This window comes from Melanerpes formicivorus, unplaced genomic scaffold (genome assembly GCF_026170545.1).
Source record: "Melanerpes formicivorus ecotype bairdi unplaced genomic scaffold, bMelFor1.0.p_v2 SCAF_17, whole genome shotgun sequence".
Lineage (NCBI taxonomy): Eukaryota > Metazoa > Chordata > Aves > Piciformes > Picidae > Melanerpes > Melanerpes formicivorus.
The window spans coordinates 10798447-10816009 of NW_027142369.1; the positions used below are offsets into that span (position 1 = coordinate 10798447).

The window sequence follows — 17563 nt, forward strand, 5'->3', positions numbered from 1 at the left end:
CCTGGAGTAGCTTTTATTCCTCCTCCAGAAGCCTTTTCAAGAGGATTGAACAAAATTTGGAAGGCTTTAGGGGTTTTGTTCAGTTATCTCTGTTTTGACAGCAATATTCTCATGACCTGCAGCTGTTGCAATAGTGGCTTTGTAGGCTATCAGCTCTTTTTCCAACCACATATCTTCAAAGATAGGCTCAAAACCACACTTAACAGAACTTTACAGTAGATTAATTTGCTGTAATTAAGTGTAAATGGCAGAATGTTAGGGGTTGGGAGGGACCTCACCTAGTCCAACTCCCATGCCAGAACAGTATCGCCTAGAGTACAGTACACAGGAATGCATCCAGGTGGGTTAAATCATAATTAAACTTTGTAAATGACAATAGTTAACTCCAATGCTTATGTGATTTAAGGTGACTGTAACAAAGTTATTAATTGTGTAGAAAAAAGAGAAACTTTTTTTTTTCTTTTTCAGTTTTATGTATGGTGAACTGACAGACAAGAAGACCATTGAAAAAGTCAGACAAACTTTTGACAACTATGAGTCAAATTGCTTTGAAATTCTCCTCTACAAGAAGAACAGTATGTATATAATTTGTGTGTGGTTTTGGGAGAGATAAACATATTGAGAGTGTATAATAGACTAAACTTTCATTTTCACTTGTGGGTAAATTTGCAGGCAAGGTTTGGAGAAGAAATGGCTATTTTGGTTGCCATAGCTCAAGGAGAGAGCTCTTTTTTTCAGATTGTCAAGAACAGTGGTTGTTCCCTGCTGTCTCTAGTCTGACTCCTTTACAAAATATATTCAGTTTTGAGGGTTGTTTCCCTAAGGGGAAACTGACTGGGTTAAGTGAAAGGAAATCCTGAATGAGGTACCCCCCACATCCCTCAGGGAATACCCCTATGTTTCCACAAGTGAGAACTCAGACCCTAATTGCCAAGAGTGGATTCTCCCAGCAGTGTTGAGATACCTTTGTGGTGTGTAAAGCAACACGTATGAGCTCTGGTGAGAGTAATAAATTTGGCACATAACACAGGGATTAATTAGAAAACCAGGGAATTTTCTAACTTAATGTAGCATTACATTTACAGGAGGTTGCCAGAACGAGAGAAGATTTCTTCATCTTGCCTCAACTCTGAGTCGTGCCAGTGGCATTTTTTTGTCTTGCTATGTATGTGGGTAGTACCACTTCTGCCTTACTAATGAGATAGTGAAGTAGCAAGGAATAGCAGAGTTAAAATTACATTTTTGTATTCTCAGTCTGGAGAAGGAGGAGAATACATACCAAATGAAACCTGTGCTGTTGTGTGGTCTCACACCGGGCTTGTGGAGTGCGGACATCTATCCTTGGCTGGTGGTTGAAATTCCTGCTGCTGTCAGTGGAGATGAGCAGCCTCCTCTGTTGGCACAGGCCATCTTCCCAAGATAGATATCCAGTCATCACCTGTCAGATCAAACGTGCTCCAGAAAAGCTGATTCCTGTACCCGGATTAGAATGCTTCTAGTTGACCGAGTCAGTGGCCACGTCAAGATTGCGAAGATTAATCTTGATGGAGGAGATCTTTTCAGTGTGATTTTCAGTGCACAGTACAGGGTGCAGGTCCTGAGGGACTGTGGAGCTTTCCCCCTGGTTCAGCTCCCTGGAGTGCAGTAGTAGCTAAGGCCATGCTCCCCTATGGCTGAACATTGGTGCTGATATGGAAGACCATGCTGGGCTGAGACTGGAGGTTTCCCTCATATGCTGTGGCAGAGAGATAAGGTAGCAGTTTACCTCAGGGAAGAGCTAATTGTGCCTGATTGCTCTGTTTCACTGCATGCTCACAAAAACCTTTCATGACATTGAAGAGAACATCCTGGATACCTTGTCATCTTGAAACAAAGTCACATGCGTTATGCTTTGCTTCCATTTTCCCTTTTCAGACTAAATCTTCCTATATGTGCAACTTAAACAGTAGGAAATATCTTTACATTTTTCCAGTTCTGCCTGCTCCAAAGCATTTTAGCTAATGCTTTAATTAAAAAGAGAAGCAAAAGCATCTATAAAGTTCAATTGTTTATGCAGGTACCTGAGGAAACCCTCCAAATGACCTCTTTTTGGTTCCTCAGCATATGGATGTGTCTGTTCTCTAGATTTTATGCTTCTCTGCCTGTTTCCTGTGCAGGTCACCTGGACGCTCCCTCACATTGGGAGAATTTCCCAGGACAGTCTCATGTTGGGCATCTTTGGAAGTGGTGGTGCCCAGCGCTGCTGTGTCCCATGTCCATGTGCTTTCCAAAGACCTAGTGCTCTTTCTGAGCTTGACTGCTTTCATTAAATGGTCTGGCAGCTTCTGCTTTAGCATGGGCCTGTCCCAAACTGAAATACTTTCTATTTTATTTAAGCATTAAAAAAAAAAAAAAAAAAGGCAAGCCACCCTTTTGTGACTTCTGTGTAACAAGCCAGTTGGTTTTTTGCTTTGGGTTGTGGATTGTCTGCTGGAGCTTAGTGATGCTTCAAAAATGTATTGAGCTGCGGTTGTCTTAATAAAATCTTCACCTTTGCCCAGATCTCCAAGCTTATGCTCCGTAACTTATACAGGATTACAGAAGGACTTTATGGAAAATTACTCATATTTCTTTTCAGGCTTGAGTCAGTTCCCATCTGTAACATCTGTTGCCAGCTTCCTTCTCTGTCACCCAAAGGCCAGCTTCGAATTCTTGCTTACATTAATAGGCTCACCTTTTGGCTCCAGTTCAGCAGCTGGTTTGTCCAGGCTTTCCTTACATTTGTCATACTCTGAGCCTTACAAAAAAAGGTTCTTCAAGAGACTGCTTGCTTATCCTTCAGGCTGAATATTGGAGCAGATAAAGGAATAATGTAGGCAGTTACTCTGTGGAAGGACATGTGTTTATCACCTGCAAAGACTGCATGAAGCTTGCAATGCTCTCAGACCATCCTCCCATCTACATTTTCAAACTGCAGGTCCAGATGTGCTGTGTATTTTTAATGATGTGGCACAACGTTTTTTCCCCCCTCACCCTCCTTTACTCTTTTGGCAAGGAGAAATTCAGAGATTTTCAGGTTGCTTTCCCATCCTTTCCTTTGTCACAGAGATCATCTTTAAGAGCTGATGTTATCTAGCAGCAGCCATATGACTGCAGGCTTCATATACCTCTGTGGCATTTTAACCCACCTGCAGGTTTCAGGTTCAGACCTGAAAGTTTGCTACAACTTTCTTCTCCTTTACTGCATTCCTTCACACATACTCTCAGCTTTACCCACCTAACTTTACATCAGCCATGTTAGGCATGCACAAATATCTGTCTTTGATTTTTATCAGTGCTGTTACACAGGTTGTTTTCTCTACTTACCTTCAGAACTTTTCAAAGGGTGCTGATGAATTGCCAGGTATAAGTTCAAGTAGAGTATTACTCCAGAGAGCTGCTGCTTTAGAAGTTATGAAGATGTCTTTTATCTTGGGTTAGCAACTGAGAATTGAAATAATCAAATGATCAGCATAGTGGCTTTGGAATTATTGTGAAAAGCAGTCCCCCATCTCTCCCATTTCTCTTGTTTACTGCTAGTCAGTTCCTGGTTTAATCCCAATTCAATAATGATGAATTTTGTTATTAACCCTTGTGGATTTTAATCATCCCCACAGTAGTCCTAGTCCAAATGGGTTTCATTGCCCTCTGGGCATCTATCCCACCGTTCCTGGCACAACTCCCAGATGTGGTGCATTAGAGAAGATTTGAGGGGGCCAGGGTCCCTGCGGGTAACAGTGGGCAAGCGGCTTGTCTCAATGTATCAGGTCTCAGGTTGGCATTCAGGCAGATCAGGAGAAAACCTGTTGTATCAACTGTCTGAAAGCACATCAAATCCCAAAGGTAATTATCTGACTGTGAAGGCTAGTGCACTGTGTGTAGGTGCAAGTTTAGGAGGGAGGGGATGCAACTATGGACATGGGGCTTTGCTGAATGAAAAGCATCCCTGAGATACATGTCTTAGCTGACAAACAGGGTGTTTCTAAGGAAATTGCTTAATGTATTTTAGGAGGTAGGATGTTGCACCTTACAGAGAAGACCTGCATGTACATGGGGACCTGCCATGTGTGTTTCAGCCTAGGAGGAAGAAACACCAGTTTCAGCTCCTGAGCACCTGTGGGAGCCCTAGTGTGACCAGTGAGGATTTACCAAAAGCCATGATAACCACTCTATCACTGTAGGCATTTTTTGACTGTTTGCTTGATAAGTGGTAGGATATGAAAAATATTTTGTATTTATTTCAAAAGCTAAATAGAGATAACTGCACAGGGAGAATGCTCTGCTTGACAGGAAAATGAGGAGGTGGAGGGTATGACCTGAAACACAAAAAGGAGATGAGATCTCCTGATTTGTCCTGATAAGACATGTCTATGTTTGGATTAGCTTAAGTCTACTTGAATAATAGAGTAGCATGAAATTTGGAACATTTCACTGTGTACTCCACTTTTGGACTCAATAGTTTCATGTTACATGCAGCAAAAGTAGCATCCATCCATTTTTTTCTCCTACCTTGATGGCACTAAGTTTGTGAGACATTCTGGGGGAAAAACTGAGCAAGAAGGGAAGAGTAGTATAGTTCATTTCAGAATGGAGATTTATAAAACCTCCTGTCTCCACTAATAATCTAATTACATTAATGAAGCTGTGAAAGCAAAAATATGTTCTTTTCTGTTGAGAAGGTAAAAATGAAAGATCTGGAAGATGTATAAATATTGAGACGTGCTCCTAAACTACATGTGTGTTATTATAACAAGATCTATATGATGAATTATTCTGTGTGCGTGCTATACCACAGTCTAATGTCACATTTTTCTCTGCTTCAGGAACCCCGGTTTGGTTCTACATGCAAATTGCACCTATAAGAAATGAACACGAAAAAGTGGTTTTATTCTTGTGCACTTTTAAGGATATCACTTTATTCAAACAACCAATTGAAGATGATTCAACAAAAGGTAAATATGGAATATGCTATTATTTCTTGTAAATGATGAAGTACATGCTTAAGCTCAGTCCTGTGACAGGGACACATCGTGCCTGTGATCTAGATTTTGAATTCAGGAAATGTTTTGTGACCTGTCAGACTTTCAATGCCAGTCTGCTAAATTGTTGCTTAAAAATAAAAGATAAAAATCATCACAAGTAAGTATTCCTTAACAATGTTTTGTTGGAGTCACAAGCCTTTCTATCTTTTTGTAATTTCGTGTCTTCTTCACTACAACTGGCATTTGCTAATAATTACAGGTTTCAGTCATTTTAATGTTGTGTTGTTTTGGGAGATTTTTCTCCTAGGGGACTTCCAAAAAGAAGGTTTTGGGAAAAAAAAACAACACTTCATCTCCTTTGTGCTGAGATGTTAGCATTTCTTCCATTTCTCACTCTTGGATATGAAATGTGAAAGAGAGAGCCTGTTTGTGCCCTTTATTGCCGGTTGGCTATGATGACTGCATGGCAATGAATGTTATAACTTAACACCTGTATGTGATGGTGCTTGTTGAAATGTATCGTGCCCTTGTCACCTAACAAACCATGGCCAGATCTGTAGCCTTGTGCAAGAGAGAATTGGTGGGGAACTGCGTGGAGGATCTAGCAGTGTCTTGTGGTTTGGTTGTAAGATGTGTTTTGTATCAGGATCATGTTTATTGGACTTAGATAAAGAAGGGCATTTGTGCTGCAGCATCCACATCTCATCTGCCCTTAGAAATTGCCTTTGATGATTAAATCCATGAATATTTTTCTCTTCATGCTTGGAAAAGGCTTGATTTCTCACTGAGAGCCATGTGTGCTCTAAGCTGTCTTAGAATAAACTTGGTGGTGTTTGATTGCAAACAGGATTTAATGTCATTTCTCATGATTTAGATAATACTGTATGTATTTGGGTAACTGAAAAGCAGGTTTATAAAGGCAGGCTTAAAGTAACATGAAGGGCCTCTTTTTGGGCTAACATCAAGTATGACAATTTTTCTGTCTAAAGAATGTAAGCTGTAAAGTCATAAGATCCTGGTTAAGATCCTGGTATCAGAGTACCTTCACAATCATCATAAGCTTTACTAACTCTACAATTTAGTTAGCAAACTGCAGATTTTCCTTTATTTCACTTTCAGCTCCATAACTTTAAATTATTCTGCCTGGAAGTAATCTGAATATTTTAGGATGAATGTCATTTAATTGAAAGGACTTTGACAGGACTCTGAGCAACCTGATCTAGTTGAAGATGTCCCTGCTGACTGCAAGGGTGTTGGACTAGATGACCTTTAAAGGTTTCTTCTGACCCCAAATATTCTATGGCCCTATGAGCCAACAACCAATGTGCCTGTTTCCCTGGCTATGCTCCAGCTTCTGCAGTGATTTGTTGCAGGAGGAGTGAGGTGGTTATGGCAAGACAGAAGATGAATTGAAAGTGTCTCCCAAAAGCAGAAATTATGAACGGTTTTGGTTTCTCTGCCTGGGAGGTTCCTACTTTCCTGCCTTCCCTGGGGAGGCAGGGATGTGCTAGGGTGCTGATCTTTTCCCTTCTCTATCTTGTGACTGAGGAGGAGCAGAATTCACCTGGAATCCATTATAGGAGAAATATATGTTCCTATGGGAAAGAGGAATAGCTGTGAGGTGTGTAACTTGTGTACTGCTGCTCTCCAGTGAAGGGTACCATTAGTTATAATGGCAGGAACTATGAATGCTGCAAAATATTATTGTCAGCAGCCAGACAGGTTTGACTGCATATTTAAAGAGTGCTTGCTTCTGTCAAAGTCACATTTTAAAGCACCCCCACAAAACAAAACATCACAGAAGGCAGCACAGCCACATCTCTTGAGTAACTTTAAGGTGTATAATTGGAGTATTTAAGAATTTGCATGGCCTGCTTTGATTAAGTATTGATTAACATTGATCAGTATGTCCAACAAACTCCATAACTGTAAACCACTGACCCAAATTTTCTTCTGCTTTTGCATAAATTAGAGCTCATCTTTCATATTCTCCATATACATACAAAAAAAATCAAATATTTGCACCATTTTACTACAAGAATGGGAAAACAGCACTGTTGCATTACCCTTAGTGTCTCAGCTGGGTGGATCTGTGGGATCCCTTGGTGCTGGGATCACAGTTGTTTTGTCACTTAGTACTGAGAGAGATGCATAATTCATTGTCCTGGCCGATAACATTACAATGTGCTTAGAAGCTGTCAGGCTGCTTTCTTTTTGAATTATGAGATAGGTAAACATATGCCTTAAAATTTAGTGGAGATTTTTTAAACTTTTGTGGAAAGCATTTGAGTAAAATACTGCTGTTGAGTGCTGGGATTTGTCATTGAAAGGGCTATTTCCCCCCCTTTTTCTTTTTAAAAGAATGATTTTTCTTCAGAAATTCAGCCAGGACCGTGCAATACATAATACATAGGTAACTATGTTGCAGATGAGTTGCTGTATATTACTTATGGAAGCAGTAAATTTGAGATAAAAAATTCAATAGAAATAAAATATTGATGCCATTATGCAATAATCTCTCTATACCAATACATTCTGCACTGTTGGAAGGTATGTTGCTTTGTTGTGAAGCTTCAGTGTATCACACTCCTACGAGGTACAAGGATTTGATATATAAATCATAACATGGGTGTATCTACGCTGCAGGGTGGCTCCTGGAAATAATGGTTGTGTCTGCCAGATCTGCTTGCAGTGCCTGCAATGGAGTTGGCATCTTGTGTAGATCTTGCAAAGGAGCAGCAGTTTTGGGGGACAGGGAGTGGTGCCCCAGTGCTGAGGATGCAGACCTGTTCAGAAACTGTTGAGGAGCTTGTCATATTGTGACAAGAAGACATACAAATAGTAAAAAAAACAAACCAAAACAAAAATCTGTTGTCTTACTACAAAGCACATGGCAAGGGAGATGTGGGATTTTTTTTTTTTTCTCCCAATATGAGCTCAAACCCATGCTTGTTTACAGACTCAGTACAAAAAAAAAAATAGTTGACATCAGTGGGACTAGCCCTGTGTATGCCAAGGGAGTTAGAGAGGTCTGGGGCACTGCGGCAGATGTCTCTGCTCACCTGTGTGCTGACTGTTTGCTGTGTGCTAATGCTGTCAGAAGGGGAAGGAGGAGGAGCAGATTTTATTTGCAGAAGGGAGTGAAAGTAATGAAATTTTTTCCTGGGTCACCCAGGAGACTGTGAATTTGTTGCAGTCCAGAAAGCTGTCAAAACTTACTGGACTAAAACCAAGACTGGAGAAATGTGATATTTAAAAAGCTACCTTGCTCTAATAAAATATGGAGGCAGAGATCAAGCCCCTTATTTTCTGAGAGGATACAGGCAGTCTGACACTAAAGATTTGAGTGACTTGTTTTCCTGTTACCCATGCTGGTATCTATTATTGCAGGGTAATGTGTGGGAGGTCTGTGATGTATAGAAAATATCACCATGACCAAAAAAGTACTGTTGTATCCTTGTAAATGGAAACTTACTTAAAAAGTGTCTAACCATGCAAAAATGTAAAATACACCACCATCTCAAATAGAAGCAGTGGAGATGACGATGGAAGGAAGCGTCAGCCACTTGGTTGATACGTTCATTCCTGTGTGAAGACACCACTAGCAATTGTGCAGGTCTGGAGGGTAAGGAGAAAACTATTTGTCGACTTGATTTATGGTTTGTAGTGCCCTGAGTCAGTGGCTGCTTGAGTTGTTGTGGTTGAAAATGTGGAAGAAGCAGAGTAAGAATTAGTGATGGGGCAGGAGATGTCACAGGAAATTATGGCTGTATTTTGTGGTCAGTGGGCCAATGCTTTATTTTATGGTGAAGAGTTGTACTATCTTTGTCTGGTCTCTCCTTTTTCCTCCTGCTTCTCATTAGCAATAAGAGCATTCTCAGTTCAGTACCAAGCAGTAGGTTGCTACCTGTGGTGCTGGATGGCCAGATCCCAAGGTGTCCTGGCTGAATGCCTTGCACAGCAGAGGTGGAAGACCATTACAAAGATATGAAAGACAGTATTATATATTTTCTTTTACAGAATAAACCCCACAGACTCTTTTTTTATAGAATGTTTGTACCATTGTAGCATCACAGTTGGATGCTTTTATCAACTTGCTGTGCTTTTATTCTGTTGTTACCCAATGACCTTTAAAAAACATCTGAAGACTTGCAGTCCCTCCAAAGACATATAGTGGTAATAATCTTATGTTTATCTGACAGAAAAAAAGGAAGCTGTTTTCCTGGGCCTTACCTATTAGAAGGGCAGATGGGGGCACTTGAATGTTAACACCATTTGAAGCTAAGAGTGCTGTAAATCATACTGAGCTGAAAGTTTAAGGGTAGAAAAAGAGACTTGGCTAATAGCAGTTTCCCTGAGTTATGCAATGGCTTTATTCCCTTTGTTATCATCAGTGACGAAAAAAATGTGGCCTTTAGGTAAACTTGGACTTTTTTTTTGCTTAGGATTCTCACTTTTGAGTGAAATATCAGCCTTGTCACCTGCTGGAATTCATTGGGAAGTTCCTGTGAATATTGATGGGATGCTGAATTAGGATTGCATTAAATGAGGCCCCTACAACTCAGGACCCTGTGCTGTTAACAGATGGGATCAGGAGATGGCACAGCAGTGTTGTGAAGTTGGGATTTTATTTATTTATTTTTTCACTTGATAGACCCAGACTTTGATAATCAAGACTGTCTGGGACAATGCTGTAATGCCTCGAATGATGTAACTCTTTATGGTTATATAACTCTATATAATGATAAAACTCTATCTCAGAGTGTGGCAGGGCTATAAAAAGTGTAGTAGTTGCAGAAATATGCATTTATGCTTGCTAATCCTCACTAAGCCTATAATTCTGATCCTTTTTTATCTTTAATAAGTGCAAGTTATTAAGCATATATAACTAGTTGCACATGGGAACTTTTTTCATTGAGGGAGTATCAATCCTGGTGATAATAGAAGAAGTAGGTGGAGGGATTAGAGCATGAAAATGAGGTTTCTACCTTTAGCTGTGTACCCTGTTGCCTACATCACCTTGACAGTAATCCATAACAGTAATTTAACAGGTCAGAATTTGGGTATCCTTGCCATGTTTTTGTTGCGCCTTTCCATGGCTATAATAACAAGGGTCTTGGTGCTATAGAGACCTACTTGTTCTGGTGCTGTTTTCTACTGCTCTGATCTTCACAGTTTCACTCCCCAGAGCCTTAGGAGACCAAGGAGATACCTGCATCACTCCATTCTCTCCTGGATCAGGAGTGCAGCATGCAGGGACACCTGAGCCTTGAGAAAGGGCTTTGTAGGGGATGACAAGAGAAGTGGTCATTTGCCAGGACACCAGGTGGGCTTTCAGTGTCAAGAATAGACAACAGAGTAATGTTGCTAATATACAGTCTCTTGGTATTTGAAACCTTCCATTTTGGTTTGCCACAGCATGCTGGTAACCAGGAAGACCTTCTGAGGTCTCTCTGCTCCTGTTCCTGCAGGACAAGCATCCCTGTTATTGTCTCTAGTGACTTGCTGATTGCACTTTTAGAAGACTATAAAGGCTGAACAGCTGCTGAGAGGTGATTGTTTTCTCACTCCTAGGGGTGATGCTCTGAAGCCTTATTTCTATCTCCCACTTCCCTTAATTGCTTTTCTGCTGCCAGAGACTGACTATGATAAAGAGAATTTCCTTGTCCAGGGCTGTTCAGTTTCCTTCACAGAAGTCAGGTACTTTTCTGAATCTGATATTGCCTTTTGAGGCCTTAGTATGCTCCATCAGCAGCCCACAATGCATGTCAACTGTTTGTAAATTTCCAGAGGTTCAATGTGCAATGAAAAGGAAATCCTGTTGAAATAAAATCTAACCCTGTGAGAGACTGAATTAAACTAGAAGTTGATCTTTAAGGCAGTAACTGTTTGTAGATGGATAAACTTTTCATGTAGAAAACTGAACACTCATAAGCCATATATATATAACAATAAGCATAAATATGGTAGAGTTGAAAAGTTTAGGAGTCTAATCTGTGTATCACAGGATGTTACATTTCACTAAGTCACTCCTTTGCTAAACCCACAAAGTTGTGTGTAACTAAACTATGCCCTCCAGACAAACACCCTGTGTTGATTTAGAAGTCTGAAGAAACCGAGGATCCACTACACTCCTTCATGTTCTGTTTTTTTACACTTTTTTCATACACTTTTGGCTTTAAATGTGTCATATTTAAATTAACCTGGCTTCATCTTCTTGCAGTGGCATATTCTTGTGCATTTTTTCTGCTATGCTAGAAGTCTCATTAAGACACTCACACATATAATCAAGTCATCACTCCACCTTCTTTTGATAAAGCAAATTAGTTGAGCCTGGATTTGGATGTCTCTGTCTAGCTTGAATTTGGATGCGTGTTGATGGTAGAGACATTTTTAGCTGCACTTTAATCCAGCTCATTGGCTGCAGTAGCGATGAAGACATGGTGGCATAAATTTCAGCCTCCCAGCTTCTCAGCCAGTATTGTAGCCAAGTGGAGTCACAGCGAACTTGTCACTATTGCCCATTACTCAGCTTCTCCAAGCCTGGGTGTGACTGTTGTTTATCCAAGAGTAGGTGTGCGGTGGGTTGAAATTTCCCCCAACATTAAATTTGCCAGACCAGCTCAGTTGGAAGCAAATGAAAGCTGTATTTACAAGCAAAGCTACAATCTACAATGAAATGCAATGAGTATGTGCAAAATATACAGTATTTACAATATTTACAGGCATTTACAACTAATGAACAGTACAAGCTAATAGCTTCTCCCTCCCTGCCCCCTCTTACCCCCCCCGTGCATAAAAGGGACAAGAGACAGAGAAGAGAAGGTAATGCCAATCACCACAAAAGTCAAGGTCAGTAAAGCCAGTTAGTATCTCCCAGAGTGAAGAAGCAAGAAGCCAGCTTAAGTCCCTTATGTCTTCAATGGGATTGTTTAGAACTATCCTTATCTTCCTTTTTACACCGAATAGTGAGTTATTTATCTTTTACTACTTTCTGTTCAAGATCTGTGAAAAATTTTAAAGGCATAGCCTAAAACTACCACAGGTGATTTCCCCCCCCCCCCCCCCCCCCCCCAGCAAACAACAGTGTGAAGTGCTCATCTAGTAAGACCTCTGGATCCTCTTCAGAACTGTCCTTTGTGGGGATGTTTGCCCCTCCTGTGCTGGAGACACAATTTGCATTGCTTTTGCCTAGATATCTGATTCCCATTTAAAACACATATTAATGGGACATGCCCAGTTATCAAGCACATCATCCTGCGTGGCTGCCCTCACTACTGTTTAACAGCCTCTAATCTTCATGTCATCTGAGCATTTTATCAGTCATCTATAATGACTTTCAAACCATAGAGAAAAATCACTGAATAGCAGGGGACCTGTCCACTGGGATATAGAAGGCTATCAGTAGTAATTTTTTTACTACTTTCTACTACTCCTTAATACCTGTGACATAGCAAGTTTTTAATGCATTTAACCTGTAATTTGCTGGACTTTGTAGTCTCAGTATTTTCTCAAGAGTGTCAGATGAGTGAAGATTACCATGCAAATGGACTTGGACAGCCCATGGCCCTTGGGTGATTTCAAATGGAGCAGCAAGATGAGGTGATATTATCTTATTAGCGCTGTGGCTGTGCTGATTTGGCAGGGTTGGGTGCTTGGCTGCAGGTGGGAGCAAACCAGGGGAGGCTGCTGAAGCTGTCATCATGTCAACAGTCCATTTTGCTGTCCAGCCCCAGCAAGAGCAGTGGTACAAGCGGCTGCCCTGGCTTGTGCCTTTCTGGTACATCATACAGCTGCTGCAGCTCTGGCTGGCTGTTGCATTTGGCTTGCAGCTTTTTCTGTCAAGGCATTTGGCTGTCTTCCTGAACCAAATTTATACTCTTATTGAATAATGAAATTAACATTGTGGGGCATTTTACAACATTCTGTATTGACAACCACTCATTACCTTTCTTTCCTTTTTTTATTTTATTTTTTTTTTAATTAAGCCTATTGAAAGTCAGATCATCTTTACTCACATTTTGCGTGGTGCTGAGATCAAGCTGAGCAACGTGTAATTACTTGGGTTAGTCTGTTTGCCCTTTCTGTACTTACAGGTGCATACATTCTTTTGGTTTAAATCTGGGAGTTCTTTAAAAACTTTGTTGTTTCTGTAATAAATATAGACAGAGGGGGATTTCCCCCATATGTCTTTAGTTTTCCATGTCCATTCTTATAAGCCATAATTTCTCATTCACATACTGACTTGTTCATTCTCTCTTCTCATTCTGGTGTGCTTTATCATGTGTTGCTTTTTCATTTCTAGCAGCTGCCTTCATTTAGACTCTGAGCCCTTGGCTGGTGTAGTCCTTTTGTGTTTGAATGGTACCATTTTGCTATCTGACAAGCTCCTGAAAGCCATTTGACTGACATACATTTACTTATTTTTTTTCTCCCTAACATTTCTATATGTTTCAATATATTTATGGGAAACAAGTCTTTGGTGGCCTTATATATGTGTAAAAAAAAATTCAGCTTTTGTTGCAGAAACATGAAATTTAAGAAGTTGTACACTGTAAATTCACAGCTATTTCAGAATTAAATGTAAAAATACATTATGTACCAAATATAGTCTAGTGGTGTATAAATCCTAGCGCTTTTCATTAGTAGGACCCAAAATGGCTTGCAAAGTAGGTCATTATCTTCATTTTAAGGGGATGAAACTGAAGCTGAGAGAGGTAAAGTAATATGCCCAAGATTGCCCAGTGATTCTTCATGTGTTTTGAGTTCCCTAGTATCTGCAGTGGGTGGATGATAAGTAGGAATACAACATTGAGCAAGGACACAGGTCAGACGTAAAAGCTATCCCAAGAGTGCAGTCTATTATGGTGCAGTGTATTATCAGGCAGTGGGAAGCATAGAATTTCAAACTGGGAAATTTATCCTAGCATTCTGAATTACATTGAATGGACTCTTCAGTCTGTAAATAGTTTTAGCACATCATGGGAGTGATTGAGCTTTGCTTGACCATTACGCTGTTTATTCAGTAATGCCTTTTATCCCTTTCTTTCAAAACCCAGGATGATTAAGTTTTTGGAAGAGATAATGAGCTCTTTTAGCCATACTTTACCTGCAATAAAGAGCAAATAGACAGCCATTGCAATGATCTTACTGCCTGAATGTTTAGAAATTGTTAAGATTTCTAGATGCTAACTATTGATGCAAAAGGATGATCCACGGTATCAATTGAATTCCAGACTGCCTATTTCTGAGGGGTGCTACTCTTTGGTTTTGTGGGAAAGTCACAGTGTAAGTATTATTTAAGCATTCTGTATGCTGTTTCATGCTCCACAGTGAGAGAGGGAGAATGATCTACCCACGGTCTGGTGCTGTTAAGAGTCCTTCAAGCAGGAATCAGCACCATCATTGCTCCAATTACCCTTTGTGGTGTGTTTTTTTTTTTTTTTTGTTTATTTGTTTGTTGTTTGATTTTTTTTTTAATTTGGTTGTTTTGTTTGTTTGTTTGTTTTTTAACAGATGATTATTCTTGGAAGCAGAATTGTTTTCACTACAGTCTAAAGTATTGGATAGTTTCCTCAGACCCACTTAAAAACCTTCATCATTTCTGATCCTTTTAAGACCTGGACAAACCTTGACAAAAGGTTAATTGCAACCCAGTAGAGCTACAGTTATGTTTTATTAGGGGGAACTAGTTAGGTGTAGATTTTTCAGAACATTAACATCTTGCCTTGAGATTTTTAAACTCTTCATAAAATCTGATGTGTAAATGTAGCTTTAAAATAGCACAATATAGTTTATGAACTAGAGATTTTAATGACAGTTTTTTATAGTGTGGCTGCTATCTAGCTGGGTGAATCTTTATTTGGACCTGTATGCAAATTCAGTCATATAGATTGTAAATTTTCAACTCCTAATTAAATTATGGGGAGGATTTGAATGGTTTTCTCACTTGCAGATACTTACAATTTAAAACATTGTCTTTGGAAGCAATCGGCTGCTAAAGTTTATATGGGGAAGGGGGCTTAAGCACTAGTGGAGCAAGAGCCAAAGTTTTTTCACTTATTAACCTATGCCTGCACAAGGACTTCTGACAGAGGGAACTGCCCAGGTCTGACTCAGCACCTTCACTGGAGTGTCAGTGTGTAACAGGTGCCAAGGCTTGCTACTTCATAGTGTGAGAGCACCGATTGTTTGTGGAGCCTAACCAATTCCCTGGCTGCTTTGTGACCTCAGGAGAAATTAGAGAGATGTGAAGATTTTGTCTCTAGATAGCCATTAGGAGACAGTGATTCTGACCTGTTGTTTCCAGCATCACTTCTGCTTGGGGAAGCGGATGTTAGAGATGGATGAGTATTTAAGTATGGGATCAAGCTGCAGGGTGTATTTATGGGAAGGAGATTGGTGACCAGAGGGGCAGGGAGCGAGTTCGCTGTGGCAATACAGGAGAGCAGTTTGCAGAAGGTCCCTGAACATAGAGTAAGCAGTGAGCGTAGTAGTGGAGCTGTTAGGAGACAGCCGAAGAGCTGTTCCCATCCCAGATGTCCAGTATAAAACAGAGTGGTTGATTCAGGATCTCAGGAAGAAACGTGTATGTGTGTAATAGTACTATTGTTGGAGGAGTAGCTGATGGAAAAGCACAAGCTATAGTGAATAAAAGGTTTTGAGTAAGATAGCTTGGAATTTCTGATGGTGGAGGGATGATAGCATCAAGTTCTAGTCTGGAAATAATTTTTCTTCCTTAGAAACCAAATACTTTCTTTAGTGGTTTATGAACCTAGGGAGTCTTCAGTGAGTGTCTTAGACCCATCTGGAGAGCTTTTCTGCTTCTGAGGAGGTGTTCAGGCGCTTTGTCTACTGTTTGACTGTTGCTTACCTCCCTTTTGTGTTTCTGCACTCCCTCTGACATCCTCACACAACATTAGCAGCTGCAACTCATCTTTAAGGTTTGAAAGAAATAACAAGTAAATAAATAAAAATTAATTTCTTACTCCTTTTTTGAACTCTTGGCTCAGACCTTTTGTGAAGCATGCCACCTAGTTATTAACAACTCAGTCCGTCCCATATTCAGAGGACTGTCAAATTGGCAGTCCTAGTTAGAACAAGCCACATGGAGAAAATTATGTGGAAGTAAGATAGTGAATTGTGACTATAATGCATGGAGGAGGAAAAATGTTGCATGCTTGGAAAGACAGCATTACAGCTAGGCCAAGGCAAAGACCAATTTAGTTCCTGTCTGTCAGCATGATTGCCTCCTTCAGGTCATATTTTCCTAACTGTATGGTGTTGTTAAACCTGCATCTTCAGCTTACTGAGAATGCAGGAATTTTGAGTAATGGATAGTTTCATAGTTTCATAGTTTCATTCAGGGTTGGAAGGGACCACAAGGATCATCTAGTTCCAACCCCCCTGCCATGGGCAGGGACACCCCACACTAGATCAGGCTGGAACAAGGAAATATTTTGCTAGGCTCCTGTTTAAGAATGGGCCCCTTTTTTTGGTCATTATTGAATGCAAACATCAAGGGTATTTTTTAAAAGCAGGGGTACAAATTCATCTGGTTTTGTCCATGAATCAAAAAGTAATTGGAGAGAGACAGGGAAACAATTGTTATATGTATATGTTACTCCGGAATTTTTTGTGCCATTTAACTTTCCTCTGAGATACCCAGTTTAACTTCTTGTAGGGAGAAGCAGCTGCTGTCCTGGTTTGATGTGTGATCTGATGATGCTACCTTTGTTTCCAAGAACTTGAGTGCAATGGTACAAGTTCAGGGTATTATTTTTCAAATAGTGCTGTGGAAGAGAGACACAATCAAGCTGAGCTGAAGAGACCATGAAAATTGTTGCTTTTTCTCATGAGTAGTTTTTGTTGTTGTTTTTGTTTGTTTGGTTTTTATTTCCCCCTCGCACCTTCTATTTGTGCCACTCCTTTACTCCTTCCAAACTGAAAATATCTGTGAGGACAGGCAGTCACTAATACATGGGATACAATACAATCCTTTTCAAGCCTCTGGCTGTAGAAGAAAAGAAAGGAGAGAATCATTTGAAGAAACATTGACATCAGTAAGCAGCTATGCAAATTTTTCCTGGTTTATTTAAACTTACACATTGGTTTTAAATATAATTCAGAATTTATCTAGTCTACAACAAGGTCAAGAAACAGAGACATGTACCCTGTACAGATTATTTCAGACACAAGGCAGCCTGTATACATTTTCACCTTCCCACTCAGACCCCAGCATCTTGCTGTTGCTGTGTTTTTAATTTGCATGGGTTGTAAATAGCAAACAAAAGAACTTGGTACTTTTTTACACTATTGCAGATGGATAGATTGGAGCAGGCAGAATAATGCTGGACTTTGTGCTGAATTAGAAAGAAATTGTGTTAGTCTGTTCTGTACTTCCAATGTCCAAAAGCATGGGGTTCAGAGGGCAGAAAGAAATGTGAAAATGTGGCCTCTAAATAAGGCTGAAAGGTAGTGGTGGTGGTGGGATTTTGTTTGTTTGGGTTTTTCCCCCCCAAAAAAAAGTTGGCTCTAACACAAAGCAAAGCTTTGGTCATGGT

General features: G+C 40.1%; 1 protein-coding gene across 2 annotated transcripts in view; it reads left to right on the forward strand.

Moving 5' to 3' along the window:
* KCNH5 (potassium voltage-gated channel subfamily H member 5) overlaps positions 1-17563 on the forward strand; it is a 157166-nt gene that overhangs the window by 23308 nt on the left and 116295 nt on the right. For both annotated transcript variants that reach the window (XM_068148930.1, XM_068148928.1), the window contains exons 3-4: positions 469-575; positions 4842-4970. In XM_068148930.1, the coding sequence (XP_068005031.1) occupies positions 469-575; positions 4842-4970 (236 nt within the window). The remainder of the gene's footprint in view (positions 1-468; positions 576-4841; positions 4971-17563) is intronic.